This window comes from Stenella coeruleoalba (genome assembly GCF_951394435.1).
Source record: "Stenella coeruleoalba genome assembly, chromosome: 4".
Lineage (NCBI taxonomy): Eukaryota > Metazoa > Chordata > Mammalia > Artiodactyla > Delphinidae > Stenella > Stenella coeruleoalba.
In genome coordinates, this window is record NC_137149.1 from 5,651,717 (window position 1) to 5,672,606 (window position 20,890).

At 39.1% G+C, this 20,890-nt stretch overlaps 1 protein-coding gene across 1 annotated transcript in view; it reads left to right on the forward strand.

The window, feature by feature from the left end:
• Positions 1-2,471: 2,471 nt before the first annotated feature.
• SLC7A11 (solute carrier family 7 member 11) overlaps positions 2,472-20,890 on the forward strand; it is an 87,785-nt gene continuing 69,366 nt past the window's right edge. Inside the window, exons 1-4 of the mRNA XM_079920342.1 lie at positions 2,472-3,697; positions 7,314-7,440; positions 11,685-11,800; positions 18,755-18,880. Coding sequence (XP_079776468.1) covers positions 3,421-3,697; positions 7,314-7,440; positions 11,685-11,800; positions 18,755-18,880 — 646 coding nt within the window. The 5' untranslated portion in view covers positions 2,472-3,420. The remainder of the gene's footprint in view (positions 3,698-7,313; positions 7,441-11,684; positions 11,801-18,754; positions 18,881-20,890) is intronic.

A 20,890-nucleotide genomic window follows, 5' to 3' on the forward strand; every position in this document is an offset into this window, starting at 1 on the left:
GGATCCAGAGCCAATCTGAGTTCCTTAGGAATGAAGACAGGGCTTGATGATGTTGGGACTACGTATCTCTCTTCTCTGCTTATTCTCTTTTATTCTGCAAGGATTTTCTCAACATGGCAGGGGACATGGCCTCCCGTTGTTCTAGGGTCACATCTTTACAACTTCTGACAGATGAAAAAAATAATAAATCTAATTCTGTTTAGAAATATCCCAGCTCAGGCCACATTCCTATACCCTGCAGCTGGGGAGATGATTATATTTGGCCCGGTCATTCATTATATGCCCATAGTTATAATCATGGAACAGAAATTATTACCAGAAAAGGGAAGCTACCATGATATATCACATCTTTTTCTTCCATGAAATGCTTTTAGGGAACGGGGGCTATTTCTTGTGCACTAAATTAATATTTGTAAATAGCACTCGAATAGTTTCCCAATTTGACAGGAATGCTTAAAATAAGGCCTAAACAGGACGGAGGATATAAATGCATTTGCTTGGAACTAATTTTCACTATACACACATATTTGAAGACCATACAATTTTTTAATTTATAAGTTTAGGACTGTTGATTTATAAAGTAACCCAGAAGGTAACTCAATATTTTCTTTACAAACTACACTTTCGGTAAATTTCTGGGTGACTGGATGAGATATACTGGTGTCTTTGGTAACTGTTTTGCAGCTATGCAGAGGTTTTGAATGTGACTGTGTTTTATATAGATAGTACAATCCTTTTGGCCATTGTTCTAACTTCAGTAACTTTTCTTTGTAAATAATTTTTAAAAATACTCCAAAGGGGGCTTCCCTGGTGGCGCAGTGGTTGAGAGTCCGCCTGCCGATGCAGGGGACGCAGGTTCATGCCCCAGTCCGGGAAGATCCCACATGCCGCGGAGCGGCTGCGCCCGTGAGCCGTGGCCGCTGACCCTGCGCGTCCAGAGCCTGTGCTCCGCAACGGCAGAGGCCACAACAGGGAAAGGCCCGCGTACCGCAAAAAAAAAAAAAAAAAAAAATACTCCAAAGGAGGAGAATGTCATTTGATATTAAAGAATATTTTTCCTCCTTTAGAATGTATCTAACTTCTGTCTGAATGCACTCTTACTCTCAATTTATGAGTTTAGTCATTTAGCACAAAATTTAAAATTGAACTGTGGCTCTGCGTTAGTTTGCGTTCTACTTTGAACTCCTATTTCTTCAGGGCTAATCTGTTCCCCTTTTTGGGAAACGAAGGCCTCTCCTCTCTTCATTATGTGCATTAATCAAGAGAATTGTGTGATTGAAGGACTCATAGGAGGAGAAAGAGAAACAGAATCTTCCTTTAGCTTCTTTTTTTTTCCTATAGCTTTTTCTTTTTCTTTTTCTTTTTTTTTTTTTTTTGGTATTTCAACAAGGTTGGATGAGGAAAACTAGCCATCTTTATTTTTTGAAAGCCATGCAGCTGGGAAAAGTATTTATTTTGGCTTGATAAAAACCCTAACTTGGTATACTCAAAGCAAATTACGTAGGGTTTAGCTACATAATACCAATAAGAAATGATGTAGCCTCAGTTATCTGGATGATAGAGCACTGACGTGGTATCATTTCCTCAGGTGCCAACATAACAGAAAACAGTCTGACCTTCTCCATGCTACTTTCTAGTGGCTGTTTCTTTCTTGTGTCATCCTGACCCCCTCTCCATCCCCACCTCCACCTTGCACACACGTTTTCTGCCTGTTGTCTTTGCTTAGCTGTTCAGAAGCATATTTAATCTCGTTTGCAAATGTAGCTTCAGGGTAATGATAGCGTCTAATTCTTCTCACTGAATCCAAAACCACCTATGACCACAGCCAAAAGTGATACCTAGGATTTCTTTTCTTTCAGTATTTGTTTTATGGACACTTGGTTAAGAAAGTTAATAGGGTTTTAAAATGTTTGCCTTTCTTACTGTTTCAAACTAAACATTTTTAAAAAATTTTTATTGGACTATAGGGGATTTACAATGTTGTGTTAGTTTCAGGTGTACAGCAAAGTAATTCAGTTATACATATACATATATCCACTTTTTTTATATTCTTTTCCCATATAGACCATTACAGAGTATTGAGTAGAGTACCCTGTGCTATACAGTAGGTCCTTATTAGTAAACTAAACATTTTAATCTTAGCTTATATTTCTAATTCATTCTGTTTATAATCATAATATAACAACAGTTGCTATACTTTAGAAAAAATTCCTACATAATCTTAACACTTTCCTCGATTTTATTCTGTGTATCCCTTCTCAAGCCTTTGTTATATGCATGTTTTTATATCATTGTAAATTTTGCTTAATATTGAAATTAGATTTGTGTGTGTGTGTAATTTTTTGGAACAACATGCAAATGAAGAACCTATCTTTTACTTAGTTTAGGAGATCACCTAGCACTTATGAGAATCAGAAAATGACTCTTTTCTGGAGTCACTGTAATTTTTGAAGTAGTCACACTCAGATGACAATTTTAAGTACCGGTGTTATTATGGGTAGTAAGAAATAATTTTTATCTTTTAATGTTAAGTAAAACAGTTGTTATGTGCGTGACAGCAGCTATACAGAATCATTCTAGGTTTGCAAATATTAGATTTGACCGTGTTGCTAGGAAACCAAAAAGGAAATTTAAATAAGCAGGACACATCACGAAATCTAAATTTTGTTGTTATAAACAATGCAGCTTTGAGTTCTGTTCTGTGATCAAAAGGTTGGTATAAACGATTTTATTTGTACGTTAAAGAAAAGAAACTCCTTTCAACACAGTGATCATTTCCTGTTTCATTTTTCATTTTCTTTTCGAGTGAAGAGCTTTTGTCCCTCACTAGGAGTTGCTTGAAATCGCTCGGAAGGTCTGTTCCGAATTTACCACTTCTGGATTGGTTAAGATCTCTGTTAAGAGTGTGCTTTGTTCTCTGAAAGCTTTGGTCAGTTGAGCAACTTGCGGCTCGTGGTAAAAAAAAAAAAAAAAAAGCGCTGAGTAATGCTGGAGCCTTCTCATGTGGCTGATGCAAACCTGGAGAATTTGCATCATCATCTAGCTGGAGTAAGTTGGTGAGACAGGCAGCAGCTTAAATACCAGCCCATGAGGAAGTTGAGCTGGGCTGTAATGATAGGGCGGCAGCCGCAGCCTCAGCAGCAGAGGTAGTCGGGGAGTGGAGAAGCCAGAACACCATGAACGAGCACACAGGTGTTCCTGTGAGCAATTAGATTGCGGAAGGTGAACATACACCTTAGAGTTTTTACCTGGGAGCACACTAGCGCTGAGAAGGAATCCGAAGGCAAAGAGGAAGAGATCAAATCGGTCAGTCACCCCAAGAGGCACCAAAGTTGAAAGTTTGGAGGTTTTATTCTTTTAATTTTTTTTTTTTCTTTCTTTCTTTTGCTCTGTTTGCTTTTTACCCTGCGGGTCACTACCATGGTCAGAAAGGCTGTGGCATCCACCATCTCCAATGGGGGTTACCTGCAGGGCAGTGTTAACACGAGGCTGTCTTCCCTGGGTGGCAGGGAGCCACCTGGGCAGGAGAAAGTTGTGCTGAAGAGGAAGATCAGTCTGTTGAGAGGGATCTCCATCATCATCGGCACCATCATCGGAGCAGGAATCTTCATCTCTCCTAAGGGCGTGCTCCAGAACACGGGCAGCGTGGGCTTGTCCCTGGTTGTCTGGACGGTGTGCGGGGTCCTGTCACTGTTTGGTGAGTGTTGCCGCTTCTCTGGGGGTGTGTCTGTGGGGCTGGGTGCCGTGCTCTCTGGGAGAACAGAGGGTGATTTCTAAGGAGGGAATGAATGGCCAGGGCTCCCCCAGATTTTCTGATCTGGGGGGAGGTATGCGAACTGTCCACGCACACTCTCCACTGTTGGCAGAATCCTGAATTCCCTGAAATTGCGACCTGTAGGCTGTGCTCGCTTTTGCTGACTCAGGTAGATTATTTTCTGATTTTTCCCTGTGGCAATGAACGTCAAGGCTAGCTTTGATGACCCAGGAAAACACAGGCAAGCTTTCTGTACCAGGCATTTGTGCCCAGTTACCTGTGTTTGGGGCATCTTGGCAGCTGGCGCACTGAATGAAACACCTGTGAAGTGAAACCCGGTGTGGCCTGTTTAGACACAGAACTGAGTGTTCAGCAGAAGTTTTACTGACTTTTTATTGGCTAAACAAATGGGTGGCAGTCTTTTCCTTTTTAATTTTTTAACTTCAGGCGCTTGTCAGTTCCCAGTATTCTTTCAGAAGTCCTTATTGTGGAAAGAAGTGTGATGGCATACAATTGAATTCCTTTTGTAAATGAGAATATTGCAAGGGTCTGGGCATAGTTCACAGTTTTTTCAACTTTTCATCTCTCCCCAGTACCCATAAACCTTTGCAATATAAATTGTAAAATTGGAATTGGGTGTTAGTTTGCTGTGTCTGCCCAGCTCTGTTTTCTTCATTTCTAGTTCACTTGGTCTTCAGAGACACAGGTCATTGGCCCACCTGTCTGCTGAGTTAGTCTAAACAGAACTGGTAGAAGAAGTATGATTATTAATTTTTCTTCAAAATCTAGATCTCTTTTATTGACTTGATCATTAATAGTAAAGAGGTAATAAATGTCCCCTCATGAGGTGGGCACATTACTAGAAAGCTACCTGGGTTAGTTGTGAAGGTGACAAAAACTGGTGAATGGTCAAGAAAATGAAATTTTATTTATGTTATGGGAAACATGTCTAAGACATATTTGCTCTTCTCTGGCAAACAGTGTATTCTGATTTCAAAAGATACTGTTCTTTAAAGGTACTAACTCTTTGTCCAAACTCTAGGACCAAGTACTAACTCTTGGTCCTACAAGGACCAATCCGTTTATTCTTAAGGCCTTGCAGTGTTTTCAGCGTTGGTCTGAGCATTCATCAAGAGAACTCCAACTTCCGTTATTAGGAAGAAGGTATTTTAAATAAAACTTGTTTAAAAAAAAGCTGCATAGAAAGATCTACAGAGGAATTATTTTTGGGTTATTTTAGCTTACAAAGGGTTCGTGGTATTCATATGGTGTGGCGTGTACGTTTATAGATGAACAAAGAGAAACGTAACTGTTGATCTTTCTAAATGACTATGCCTCCTCAGCCTTTAATCTTCTCCAACACGTGGTATATTCAGAACAAATCAGTGTCTGATGGGAGAAACCATAACCAGTTTCCTGGATTTTGCATACTGTGTGCGTGCAGCTCCCACTATGAGATTCCATTTTCGTAAACAATAAAAGGTTATTCAGATATAATAAAATGGATGGCTCTGAGCATTAACTAGTTAAAGTGATGAAAGTGATGTTGACCTGCACTTAGAAAATATGCTTCTGCATAAGTATATCATCTCAAGAAGTTCAGGAAAAAAAAAAAGCTAAAGGGACTAGCTAAGTTTATACTTGAGTTGGTATTCTTTGATTACTAACTGCAGTGAGTGTGCTCCTGTACTAACCTGCTTATCTATATTTGCATTGCATTTATCACTTAAGTTACTAGGAACTTTTGATAGGAGTACCTTCTTAACAGGAAGCAAAGCAAAATATAAGGAAAAAATCCTTTGTCTTAGAACTCTAGAACTCTGGGACTAAAAGTAAAGAATTTGTGTATTGGATTTACAGGTGTTTTTTAAGCCAGGGTCAATACATGGATTCTTACAACCTATTCTGAACTTTTTTCATCTGGGTAAAATGGTTATAGAGCTTGAGACCTTTAAATGAAAATTTCATTTCTCCAGAACTCAATTTAAACCTGGGGCAACTATCCTGGAGTTTCAGCAAAGCATACAAAGGTCTAGGTATTGATTCTTGGGGGATAAATTCTGAGGTACTTAAGACACTTTCCAATAACATTTTATATCGGCTGCTTCTTTGTACAGCCTACCAACATGGTGACTGGTTTCCAACAGAGAGTGAATTGCAACTAGTTCCGATTAGTTATAAATAGACAGGCTATATCAGTGATCCCCAAATATCAATCTGTTACTTTAAAGACTAGTTACTTTAAAATTAACCTGTGTGAATTTTAAAATAATAGATCTTCTTGGATGCCTCTGTTGGACAGTCTGGCCTCTCTTGGTTAGAGAGTAGGTCTGGGGTATAGCCTTAGCATTTGTTTTTTGTTTGTTTTTAAATAAAAAATTCTCCCCGGGTGACTCTGATCCAGTACTAGGTTCAGGAATACAAGAAGTGATACAGGAATACAGTAACTGACACTAAGATTTTGCTGAATATCCAAGTTACATTCATGTTGGACAGTTCTACCTGAAGCTTTACTGATTAGTAATAAGTTCCCACACTTTGCGTCCCCAGAGCAGGCCAGGCAGAAATTACGTCTTACGTTCGAGTACTTGGCAGTATGGAGAGAACTTTTCACATAATGTCAAAATATATTTTTCATTTTCTTGGAAATTCATTGCTCACGTTAGTAGATACAGCTGTATTTCACGAGGTGCTTTCTGCTTTCTCCGTGGCAGGCTCAACGCTGTCCTTGGCATCCACTTCAAATTTAAACACACAAACTCCTTGTGATGTGAGAATTAAGCTCTTTATTTTATGGAGGATGAAACTGAGGTTTGGGGAGATTATAGAACTTGCTCAACTCTGTGTGAAGTTTATTGCTAAATGTTAAAATTTGGCCTATAGTTAATTTTACCTAACGTATGTAAATACGCCATAGCACCTCTTTTTTAAAAGGAGGTGTTATTTCAACCATACAGAGTGTGTACTTCGAAGACGTGCAAGAAAAACTTTCCTAAAAGCAGAATAGCTGCGTCAAAATTCATTTTGTGGACGAGCAAAACATATCCTACAAATTAAATGAAGCCTTCCAAAGCCTTGAGTCCATACTTCTCTGGAGAACAGATGAATCTTATTTATTTTGACATGCCACAGAAATATCATTTATTAAAAGGCTTCTCAATATAATGAGGTCAATTTGTGATAATTCCTTGTTTTGATGTGAAGTTCTTTGAAAAATAGGTTAGTAATATTGGCATCCATCTACTCCTTTTCTCTTGTCAGGTTTGAGATTCAAACTTCTTAATAATATGATATTGTTTTAGAAGTTTGTCCTTACTATTTCAGGTCAGATTACATTGTTTGAATAGAATGAACTAGATCTCAAATGTGAGGAGGTTACAAGAGGAATCTGGAGGCTCTTAGGAATTCGATGACTGTTATTAATTTTGAAAAAGGATGTCATTCAGATCAAAGGAGGTAGTAACGTCTCACACAACAGAAACATTGTTGTATCCATTCTACTGCTGGATGACTCGGTAATATTTTAACTTTTCACCTTTTTATTATAAATATTTCACAGGAGCCTTGTCCTATGCTGAACTGGGAACAACTATAAAGAAATCTGGTGGTCATTACACGTACATTCTGGAAGTCTTTGGCCCGTTACCAGCTTTTGTGCGAGTCTGGGTAGAACTGCTCATTATACGGTAAGAGCCTACATACAAAAAAATTAAGGAAAAATAAACCTATTCATTATACCTTTTTTTTTTTTTGCGGCACGCGGGCCTCTCACTGCTGCGGCCTGTCCCGTTGCGGAGCACAGGCTCCGGACGCGCAGGCCCAGCGGCCATGGCTCACGGGCCCAGCTGCTCTGCGGCATGTGGGATCTTCCCGGACCAGGGCACGAGCCCGTGTCCCCTGCATCGGCAGGCGGACTCTCAACCACTGCGCCACCAGGGAAGCCCTTCATTATACCATTTTTTAATCACCTTGATTATTTTTAAGTAGTTAGAAATATACATGTCATGTGATTATATGGTAAACGTGTCTACTTCAGGACATAAAATCTGGGATGGAATACCTTTCTCAATGAATGTGTTTAATACGATTTTGCCACTGGCGGTAGTTTGCCAACCTTCAAACTTTTAAAGCATCTGCTTTTTGTTAATATTCAGTTATTTTCCATGACATTTTCAGGACAGATGCTGACTTGAAAACGATAAGAAGCATCAAAATCTACCTTGATAAATCAGACCTTTTGTTTGATTGTAAATCATAATTAGACAAAATTAAATATTACGTTATAGGAACTGGAGTTTTTCTTCTTGTAGATTACACCATTAAGTCATCTTAGTTTACTCAGTTTTCATGACTAGGAAGCTTCTGTTCCTAACAATTTAGTATGTCGCCAAGTTGTTGTTGCTTTTGTTTTTGTTTTTGTTTTTTTTTGGCTGTATTGGGTCTTCATTGCTGCATGTGGGCTTTCTCTAGTTGTGGCAGGCAGGGGCTACTCATCATTGCGCTGCGTGGGCTCCTCATTGCGGTGGCTTCTCATTGTGGAGCACAAGCTCCAGGCATGCGGGCTTCAGGAGTTGTGGCACGTGGGCCCAGTAGTTGTGGCATGCGGGCTCTAGAGCACAGGCTCAGTAGTTATGGCGCATGGGCTTAGTTGCTTCGCGGCATGTGGGATCTTCCTGGACCAGGGTTTGAACCCATGTCCCCTGCATTGACAGGCGGATTCTTAACCACTGCACCACCAGGGAAGCCCGTTACCAAGTTTTATACTCTATAAAAGAACAAAACTTCACTTGTCACAGATGACTCATATCCTCATCTTAAACAAATCAGTGAACTACTGTTGCCAAAAGCTTTTTTGAGTTTATTTTTGTAAGAATACGTTCCTCTTCCTGATAGCCCTGGTTTAAAATCAAACCAAATAATGCTAAGTCACCCTGAGCGGCAAATTTCCTCCAACTTTGTGGGAAACTTATGATGTCACCTGAGAAGTTTAAAAGTATCTTGAAGGCAGATGGCGTCCGTGAAATGTGACTAACACATTCTGATTGCGGAGTTTAACATGAGTAAGTGGAGAAACTTGCTCTTACTGTAAACTTATCAAACTTACACAGCTGAGAGCTCCTGTGAGCTTTTATCCTGTCATGTGGGCCTAAGTGGCAAATGCAGAGCTAGTAAGTATTGACTTAACACTAATCTTGGTTTTTATAGTTCTAGGAGTCTCTTTTTTATCAAAGAGCTTAGAGTAGTATTTACTTCTTTGTGAAATCTGTTCTCCTTTTAGACAATTCTGCATTATTTAAAGTTTGTTATAATGAAATAATGATAAAGAGGTATTTTGTTCCTTTTCTAAACTCTGGGATTGGCCCGGGATGTGCCTTCCACTCTTTTCTGATCATCTGAATATTACTCTTCAAAGGTCAACTTAAATTCTGTCATTTCCACAGTCAAGTTCCTGTTCACCCTAGTTTATAGTATGTCTTTCCTCTCTTAATTCTTCTGAGAAAAATGCAGTCTCATCTTCTCATTTGACATTGAACATGATGTCCTATAACCTTACTTAATATTTTAGGAATCCGCGCTCTGTTTCCCTGTTAAAACTGCAAGCATTTCAAGCATATAAGACCAAGTCTCACACTTTTTGTAACCCTTATACCACTTAATTCAGTGCCCTGATGATCAGATATTAAATTCTTTTTGAACAAGTAACTGAAAGATTAAGGTTATAATATTTTGAATACAACATACTCAGCATTCAGATGGCTACACTACTTATCTAGAGTGCTGGCCTGTCAGGACAGTAGGCTTTTGGAACCTGATGTAGCTGGACTCGAGTCCTGCTTTAGTCCTGCATTGGCTGATTGTATTGGCGGTGTGATGAGCATGGTCATTCCATTTGCATCAGTAGCACCGATACGGTGCTTATGCGTTCACTTATTCATTCCACAAACGGCTACTGAACGGTGAATGGCACGTTAAAGAGACCTGAAGTGGAGTGAGCCACGGTTCCTATTCTCAAGCAGCTCATAATCAAACGTTACTTTAATCACAGGAGAGCTACTTCGTGGTGTGTGTGTGTGTGCGTGTGTGTTTACAGAAGAAATTACCTAGATATATTCTAGAAGCTTTTTTAATGGGTTCATATATTTCTTTGTAATAATGGACTCAACTGGTTTCTCAGATAGGCAGAGTCATGAATGGCTTGAGGGGTGACAAGATACCTAGGTACTTTAACATTTCTCTTCCATTGAAAACACCCATGGTACCTGAATACTTACTATTAAAATTGTACATCAGGTTAACACACTCTTGTCAGAATTAGTCTGTAAAAACAAATCTTAAGGGAAAAAAAAATCACACATCAGGGGTCATTTGATTGAATTCACACATTGACTGTATATTCAATATTCATTGGGTTTCTACTGTATGACAGACACTATACTATACACTGAAGATGAAATAATGATTAAGTTGGACACAGCCTTGTACTCATGGATCTCAGGGTCAAATGAGGGAAATAGTTATGAATCAGGACATCACATAAGAGAATATAAAGTTACTACTGTGATACACACTGTGAAAGAGAAACCACGAGGTTCTTGAGGAGAGTACACTCCGGGAGATCTAACCCGGTCGGGGGAGTGGAGAAGCTTCCTTGGGCAAAAGACTGAACTAAGACCTGAGGTATGAGAAACCGTCAGTGAGTTGCAGGGGCCTCAGGCAAAGGGTATTCATATCCTTGTGTGGGAAGAAGCACACTGAAGAGGAAGGAAAAGCTTAGAGCAGATAGAGCCTTGAATTGAAGAGTTTTTGCATATCCTGAGCATGTTTTGAAAGCACTACGATGTCATGATCAGATTTTCATTTATACGTCAAAAATTTATAAATGATGGTGACCGAGAAAAATAATCTTGTTGGGGTGAGGAAGAGGTTCTCTTGGAAAAGAAAAAAAAAATCAAGAAATCTGTCATGCTAGTACTGGCAGGTCAAGGTTGGAACACATAATGGTGGTTGGTTTTCTGACAGTTAGGAGTTGGACATGGGTGTGGTATAACCATGAGAAGGAAGATAAGCTGAAAGGGAAGACAGGCAGGACAAAGTAGATAATATCATGGACTTACCTGTGTATCTAACAAATATGTATTCATATATAGATATATTTAAACTGAAAGGCATCTGTAATCTTTGCATAGAAATAGTGGAAAAATTAAGATAGAATGGTCTGTTACCTATTTCACTATATACCTGAAGTTATTGCATTTTCTTATTTCATGCGTGTTTTCTCCATGTGTAAAATTACAAGAATACTTTTATTTTTCAATGTATACTTTGCATCTAAATATTTCTGTGGAATTAAGAATAATCACTTGGCTCTTCAAGTTTTGGTCTGTATGGAAAACCAAGACTGATACGATATCAAGCACATAAGCATATATTTGCAATGAACACTTATTAGTACTAGTTTTTTTGAGGTGAGTTTTGTGTTCCTTTTCTGACCATGACCCAACCCATTAGACCTGCACTGTTAATGCATTCATGCTGTGCTGGAGTTCAATTGTTGACTTACTGAGAAAGAAGATTGCTTCTTGTGAAGCCCACCTCTGTCAGGATCTCAAGAAATAAACTCAATTTTTAAGAAAAATTCAAATACGGGAAGGCAGGGGCAAAACTGACAGTACCCAGCCTTGTAACTGACAGGACCCAGCCTTGTACCCAAGGAGATGTGAAGTTTAAAAAGGAGCCCCCAGAGTTGTAGACAGTATTTCATTCGGAATGTCTATGACAACCTAATCAAATATGAACTTTTGAAAATCACGGACTTCCGTATTTAATATGTTCCACATGCTGAATAATAGCACCTCAGTGTAGAACGAGTTGAGTGAAGATGCTCTTTTCTTTTTCTGTAGTTAACCTAAATATGTATTTTTTTTTCTAGCCCTGCAGCCACTGCTGTGATATCTCTGGCCTTTGGACGGTACATTCTGGAACCATTTTTCATTCAGTGTGAAATTCCTGAACTTGCAGTCAAGCTCATTACAGCTGTGGGCATAAGTGAGTATCATAGGTGTACATATGAAAGAGAAAAAAAAATCCCTACAACAGGGATTGGAGACAGAGTCTCTTAAGACTTTTTGTGTGGTGGGACTGCTTCCCACATGGTGTTCTTTTTGCTTACAGTTCAGTGCCAAGTTTGTGTTTGGAAAACAAAGAAAAGAATAAGGAGGTGGAGTGATACCTGATATGACATTACATGCCCGTTTTGCACCGGGTCAGTAGCTCTGACGGCTAAGCTTTTAAAATAGGCAAACAAAACCACTTTGTTAGTAAAATAGTAACTGGATTGTACATAAAAAGAGACGTTTACAAATGAAAACCCAATTTTTAAATGGATTCTGTATTGGAAAATATCCTTCCTCACTGATAACGTGTTGAATTAGAACGCGCTTAGCCTCATGGAATGGTGTTTGTGTGTTGGCTGTGTGTAGTGTCCATGCATTTTCTGGTGTTGGCAGCTGTCACTCTCAGTGTTAGGATTTTAGCTGTCCATCGATGGTCACAAGAGCCTTCCTCCAGTATTTGATTATTAGTAATGTTCCTCAACTAGGAGTCTTCTTTATTGTCTCTAAATTAGGAAGTTGTTCATTTTCACCAATGGGCACAGATATTAGAACTCTCTTTAAAAAAGGAAATTAAAAAAGAGGAACATGACCAAAATGATATAAGTGATATGAAGCCCAATATGACTCTAACTTCCTGTTATAAGAGTCGACATTCCAAACTCTTAAATATAATGGGAGATGATCACGTACTTGTAGATACTAACTGAATCACTGTTTTCAGAATCAATATGATCCCACTTGATGAAGTCTGACCTACTTGGAGATAGAGAGCTCCCCAGGAATAATTGAACTGCATACCCATGAAAGAATTTGTGGTTGTACATGACTGAAGTATTTCAATAGAACAACGAAGAGAGACATGAACATTTGACAGTAGAGGGGTGAGTGGTCAGTTAGCAGGAAAGAGTTAGGAATTGCACTTAAAATATCCCTAGTGCTGGGTACATGTATTTCTGAACTTAAGTAGGTTCATCCTGGATTCTCCCCCTTCATTCATGGAACCTACACAAATAATTGTTCGGCGAAATCTTTGAAGGGAGGCAAAGAAAAATACTCGAATTAGACATTTCTGAGTTCTGGAAAGGTAATGGTGTTCTTGATTCACCTTGCCCTTGATAACATACTACCGATGTGAGACTCGGGGACACATCACTTCAACTTTCTGCACCTCCGTGTTCTTACCTTTAAATCGTGCCCAGTCTCATCAGGTGTCTTGTGAAGATGAAACGATAGTAAAAGAGACAATGTATATAAAGTGTTTTGGAGAATGCCAGAAATTTTTTAAGAATGAAGTTACAAATGGTAGCTCTTTATACTCTTGTGGGAAAACATCTCATCAAATTCCGTGAGACCAGGGGCTTACTCATTGCTGTGTTTTCAGCCCTTCCCATAGCACCTAGCCTGTCGTTTGCGCTCAGTAAATATTTATTGACAACTGATTTTTATGAGAAGAGGTCTAAGAATTTTTCTCTAGTAGAGAAGCCAATGGAATTCCTGTGTGTTAAACTTGGAGGATTACACATCTTCAGGTCTCTCAGGCAGCAGGAAGATGGAGGTAAATAGTTTGCTCCGATCTAACACCATGAATTTTTGAACCATCTTAGCGTAGTGGTGATAACTCAGGCTCTGGAGGCAAACGACCTGGAATTGAAAGTTAGTGTCATAATTTCTTAGTTATGTGATTTAGGGCTAAATATTAAACCTCTTTAAGCATTGTTTTTATTTATTGGTGAAACACCTGTGAAAAGATCATCTATCTTGAATGGCTGTGGAAGGGCGAAGTTAGTCAGATTTTTAAGACTTAGCAGAGTGCCTTAACCAACCACTTGAGAAATGAGAGTGGGGTGGTAGGGGGGCGTTACTGAATACTAATTCACCCCCTACCCTTTTAAAAGTACTCTACCTCGTTTCTGTCAAATTAATAAAAATGAGAAGTTTTTGCTTACCCCAAATCTTGTCCATTCTGGTAAACGTATCAGGCACATGGAAGTTGAACGGGGAAATCTTATATATTCACATTTGTCTTCTCTCCTCTAGCCCAATACTGACATTACTCCCTCATGAATTTTCACTCTCCTTGTAGCTTCAATAAACATTGAAGTATGTTCAATACTTGAAATGATATTTAGTTTTTTGGTTCTGCACTCCTGAAACTAGACCCTGTTTAAGTATACACTCGAATGGCAGAATATTATAATAAAAATACTTTCCTTAAAATGTGGGATCTAGGGCTTCCCTGGTGGCGCAGTGGTTGAGAGTCTGCCTGCCGATGCAGGGGACACGGGTTCGTGCCCCGGTCCGGGAAGATCCCACGTGCCGTGGAGCGGCTGGGCCCGTGAGCCATGGCCGCTGAGCCTGCGCATCCGGAGCCTGTGCTCCGCAACGGGAGAGGCCACAACAGTGAGAGGCCCGCGTACCGCAAAATAATAAAATAAAATAAAATAAAATGTGGGATCTAGTCTCAGATGCATCCCTAACAGCCTCTCTCTCCATCTCAATTTTCTTACTAGTTTAGTTTACGTAGGTGAGTAAAGAGCCCTACCTTCTTCCCATAACCTGTGGGAGTAATTGGGGGAAGGAAACAAAGTAACAGTAATGATGGCGATGTGGGAAAAAGGAATAGCCATTTCTACAAATGCAGTACTGTACTTTCTTTTCTAGAACTGTCCTTTCCTGGCATCATTAAATTACATGAAAGAAACTCTAGGCCCAGTTCTGTGCTTGCTTCTCAGACATTGTACATGGAGTGACTCTCTATAAATCTGAAACTGGACTATCCCTGCTCCTTTTCTACCATAACTAGATACCATGACAAGCAATTCTTAGGGAAATACATGTCGTGTTGAAATATACAAGGACCGCAGAACAGCAGCCGTACCCTTCAGGAGGATGAGAAATAAAAGGTGGAATCAAAGTGTCCTGAAATCCCAGCCAAGATAAACATGAACCATAGCAGAGAGGAAGCGTCACCGGGAGTTTGGAAGAACTAGGTATAGTAGTGAGATCGTACGTGTCTTCTGAGCTACTTCTGCATTGTTACCTGTGAACGACTGGTAAAAGTGTGGACTCTGGGGTCAGCTTACTTGGCTTCAGTCCTATCTTTGCACCTTACCTTCGTGAACACGGGCAAGTTAAGTAATATCTGGATTCTCACCTGCTCATCAGAAAAATAACACCAGTGATGGTAACCACGTCATAGAGATAAGATTAAATAACATTATCCACGTAAGGTCCTTGCGCACTGTCTGTCATATAACAATAGTATATATTTATTTAAGGCTTACCATTTTTATTCCCAATAGTGAGATCCTAGATATAGTCTCTCTGCTTTATAAAGGTTGTTTATTGCTGAAATTAATGTATCCAGGAAGTGAATGCGAAGAGACAGAGGTGACCCAGGCAGCTGCTACAAAGAACAGTGGAGCAATTTCACCTTAGCTCACCATGTCGCGTCCATATACCGTCCATATATTTTACCAGTTTAGCACAGAGCAGTCAGAAGCCAGAAGCCAGGGAGAATCTGAACCTGGGAGAGAACCCAATATATCCAGGCTCGGTCATCTCACTCTGCAAAATAAAAGACAGACTTGAATGACGGAAGTGCAGAAAGAAATACTTACCAGTCCTTAAATCATGGTACCAGTTTTCAACACTCCTTGTTGCTGCATTTCAGTTCTTAGGAAATGGCATCATTAATAAGTAAATAAAAACTGTACGTCCTTCCGTTTTCATTTTGGTAACATTTAAGGTAAGCAATAATAATAAGCCCAAATTGATACAGGTAATTCTTAATGCATGAAGTTAGCCATCATTACTCAAAGGAAGTAAAGCTAGGCTGAAAGCTTGCTCACGTTTCTTTGATGATTACAATGTGGATAGATAGTGTATAAAAACCAAAGTCTTGTAGATGTTGTTTCAGAAGCTCTGAAAACTTGTATTTAGTGAATCCCAAATCCCTTTTCAGTATTGTTGGATAAGCAATATACATAGACTTAAATTTCTCTGGAAAGACACATGATGAGACAGCAGTTCTAGCCACTTGAGGACCTACACAGTGCCTCCGTACTGGCTACCTTGTTACTTGTTAAGCTGTATCCCTTCAGGGTCATAGAGGTACATCTCAGCTGGAATTTGGCTTATGGAATAACGAGGGCAATGTCTGGATGCTCAGATAAAGCAGGGTTTTGAGAAACCTTTGAGAGAAATCAGGCTTAACCAGAATTTTTATTTCAGCTGTCTGAGAGGAAAGCACGGTGAGATTATCCATTCATAATATTTGTTTGATTTTGTCCTCCATTTTTCTAAGAAAACTTTACAAAATATAAAATTCCCAAAACTCATTTTTTTTCTATTCCAATAGGCATTGAATGTAATGCCTACGCTCTTTATGAATGTAACAAACCTTCTTTCCTCTTTGCAAATATATAGAGGTTCTAAATATGAGAATGCCTCTCTCTTTTCCCTCCCCCTTCCTCCCTCCCTCCCTTTCTTCTGTTTCTTCCTTCCTGCCCTCCCGCCCTCTATTCCTTTTTCTCCTTCCTCGTTTTTCTCCCCTCCTCTCCTTACAACAGCTGTTTTCTATTGTGGAGTACTCTCAAAAATACTCTCAAAAATACTTTGGGGTTTTAGGAGCTCTAGTTAAAAGAAAACAGTGCTCTTTTGTTGTTGGTGGGAACATGCACCCAATTATCTTCAGATCCGTGCTGAATCTCCTTAACTAAAAAAATAATCCCTTTCTTATCATGACTCATTTATCACAGAGTAATTTACATAGAAAAAGGGAAAGAATCACTGGGTGATGGAGATGAACACAGAGTTGCATTAAATTATTTTCAGTATATAAGTGCTTTGTATAGGGGAGAGAAAAATAATTATTTTTTATCTTTTCACTGATAAAATAATGCACTTGGTGATTAACAATAGACCTGTCTATTTCTTCATGTTTCCAGCTTCAAACACAGATGAAATATTTCTCTTAGCTTCCCCTGTAGCTTATTCAGGGCTCCAGCCTTTCTAATCATTCTCATCATTATTCCTTTGAAATATTTCTTCATTAGTAACCTCCTATCTAAATTTTCATGGTCCCTTATTCTTCCCATCTTTGAGTTGTTTTCAAAAATGAAAATTGCTTTTATTGAGTTTTTACTTAATACTTCATGTTCATTATAAAAATTATTTTAAATCATGCAGAAAAATAAATTTTTAAACTTGAAAATTATTCAATATTCTATCATCTGTAGATACCTTCTGTTAATGTTTTAGTAAACACTCATTCAGAATTTTTCCGTTCCTTTCTCTCTGTGTCTTTATCTATCTTTCTACCTACCTAACAATTTATCATCTACCCATCTCTCTGTAATTTGCTGTATTGGTCAGTAAAACGTCATGAACAATCTTTCGTGGAATAAATATTTAACTGCATCATGATTTTACATGGCTGCATAGTAAACCCTTAAAAAGGTATACCTTAATTAGCCTTCCTTCGGGGGCTAGGTTATTTTAAAAATTTTGCTATTATACATTGTGTTGATACATTTGCTCCAATTCTTAAATTCTGAAATGAGCTAATGATTGTATCAGGCAATTGGAACTATGAAGATGACTCATTATTGTACATATGGAAAGCTTCCTATTGCAACCTGAACTGTAAGAATTCTGCGTTTGGTTTTATCCTCCAAGAAGTATTTTCATACATTTTTGTTATTTGTTTAGGGAGAACACACCTTTTTAAAAATAAAGCTTATAGATAATAACTACAAATATCAGGTATGAAGTAGCTTTTTGGGCAGTGGGGGAGGGAGCAAGTTAACACTAAGCATAAAGTTTTAGAAAGAGCATAAAGTTGAAATCCACTGTCTAGAATAAGTCACTCCAGCAGAGTATAGGAGGCATGGTTTGAGAATATCGCCATTCATTTCATTCCTCTTTGGCTGAAGTTGGTTTTTTAAAACTGAGGATCCAGCTCATTCATTGATTCAACAAAACCATGTTGACGATCTTCCTGGGCCAGGGATGCAGCTGGATACTAGCAAGACAGAGATGAATAATGCTTCTTCTGCCCTCAAGGTTCTCATGGTCCACAGTGCGGGGAGAGTGAATAGTTGAATACTACTCGGGACACTGTGGACAGTATCACCAAGAAAGGGAAATTCCGCTGGCTTCAGACCCACTGTGCATCTGGGAACTCTTTTGGATTCATCCCTTGTAACATTTTTTCAAGTTCCAAAACGTATCTGGGAAGCCTATACATTTAGGGTAGATTGAAAGTCACTCCTGACTGTGCTGATTGGACAGTGGAAAGGAAATGCAAAAAGTGCTGTCTACAGCTGGTCTTGACGGTGAAGAATCACATCCCAGCTCACACATTGCCCCTTCTTGAGTGTGATGCCCAGCTGGCGGGTGGCTATGCACAAAGTCAATCATTGAACGAGGAAAGAGTTGCCTGCTGTATCAAGCTGAAGATCTCATTGCATGTGATGACTCATTGCATGTGATGACTTCAACAATCTCATTGCATTCAACAATCTCATTGCATGTGATGACTTCGGGATTTGCTTAGAAGGTATTTTTATATGATTATTAGGGCGCTACAGTATTTGTCCACTCTTACTGACATATACAAAGAACAAGAGAGAACTTCTTACTGTTCACAGGTTTCATCCAAGCCTCTGAAACTTCAGTGTGCATAAAAATCACCTAGAGATCTTGCTGAGATAGATTTGTAGCCCTTAGGTCTGGTGTGGTACCTGAGATTAAGCATTTCTCAACTGCTTCCAGGTAATGGCAACACTGCTGGTTCATGGATGGCACTTTGAAGAGCCACAACCTAAGACGTCTTCATACCAATGATGATTCACCTTTTCTAACTTCATCTATTTGTTTGCAGCTGTGGTGATGGTCCTAAATAGCATGAGTGTCAGCTGGAGCGCCCGGATCCAGATTTTCCTAACCTTTTGCAAGCTCACAGCAATTCTGATAATTATAGTCCCTGGAGTGATGCAGCTAATTAAAGGTAGGGACTGAAAAGTAAATGCTTTTTAAAATACGTTTCTGCTTTTGGTCTCTTCTAACACTAACTTTCACTTGTGCTAGCAGAATCCCTTAATTAGACTCTCTGCTCATGGAACTTAGGCTCTGTACCGTCACCTAATTGATTTGAAAGCCTGCAACATTGGGGGCTGAGTTGGTATTTACAGCTGAATGGCAACAAGAGGATTAAGACTGAGCCAAGCAACAAAATAAGGCATCAGTGAATTTTCTCTTGGTCTAAACTATTTGTAGTGAAAACACAAAGGGGGAAAGAAAAATAAGCCATTAGTTTTAACTACAGATAAATATGTCTTCTTATTTTTACTTTAAAGTAGTTCAACCACAGTGTTAAAGATTAGAGAGAAAAAGATATCTGGAAAATAATGAAAAATAATGAATAATTCTTTTACGGTTATTATTCCTTTTACCTTGAGAATAGATTCTTGACAGAAGGAGAGTCAGATATGGGAATAGCGTTCGCAAAAAGACAAATATTTTCTGACAATAAAGATAGCTGTAAAAATGTAAGTTTTATTGTTACATTATTTTTTATGTAAAATCTGCATTTCTGGGGAGATGTAACACCATTTTCTGGGAGTATTTGCCTTACAGACTTGACTATTAAACAAGCAAAGATGAGATGGTTGAGGGTGATGTCATTTCGAGTTTCAGTTGTTCTAGGTAAGAAGGCACAGGTAGTTGCTTGATTCAGGGGAAGTTGTTGGATGAGAAGGAGGTCCAGGTGAGTTATTTAACTAACAATGGGCACAATGGTAGGAAATAAGTAAGAAAGTGAGATGAAATTGTAAAGGACTGACATATAACTTGGGCATGTTAAGTATTTAATGTTTACATTGATATTGTCTGTTCCAAGAAACGGAATTTATAGAGAAATTTAATGAAGTGGCAAGAGAAGAATTACACAAGACAAAAGGAAATGCCAAAATTAAGCAAAAAAATCATTGCTGATTGTAGAGGCATTAAACAGTAATAAAAGTGGAACGGTTCGTCATTCTGTAGCTGGGGAAAGGGAGCTGCTGCTGTCCATTTAATAAGCCTTGTGGGAGAGCTTCGAGCTCTCCTGGCTGAATGTTTTCATCAAATCCAGCAACATCAGCCAACGTAAACACAATGAAGATGTTTAACACTATAGCTTACACTGAAGGGAAGACGTGGGCTCACTCTTCTAATTCACCTTGGCCTCCACAGAGCTGGCCTGCCCATATTTTATCTGACCCGTCAGAAATGTAGGGAAAATAATCTGTTTTGCTGCTGCTCTCCTTTTCTGGGCTAACTCTTTAGACTTCTGTAAGGAATTTCTTCCATTTTTGGAAAGTGCAGAAACTCTGGGTCATGGACCCTTCTTTTGTTCTAGTTTAGGTTCCAAAAGATGATATACTATCCTTTAAAACAAAGATTTTTTTTCATTTCCTTTTTCTTTTTGATGTAATGTAAGACTGTAGTCAGTTTTTACCACTTATTTATATATGTGTGTGAGGTGACGTTGCCCAAGTGGTAGTGTATTGCAAATTCCTTGAGAGCAAAAGTCATGATAGATTGTTTAGATTTGTTTTTTGACATTACAACAGAATGATCCTTTAATACTTACGGTATTGTTACTGAACCAAACTTAGGTCTGCTTGCCCGATGCACAGAAAAGCCAATCTACTGACACCAAGTTGTGGTGAAGGAAAGTACAGTGTTTATTGCAGGGCCAAGCAAGGAGAATGGGCAGCTCATACTCAAAAGACCTGAACCTCTGGATGGCTTTCAGGAAAGGCTTTTTAAAGACAGTGTGGGGGAGAGGGTCACAGTGTTCATGATCAGCTCATGCACCATTCTCTGATTGGTTGATGAGGAGGTAACAGGTAAGGTCACAGAGGTCAGCATTATCGATCCTCAGGTTGCAGCCAGTTTGGGGCCACAAGACTGCGGTGATCATGCAGTTAGCTTCTTCCACCTGGTGGGGATTTTAGTATCTGGAAAAGAACTC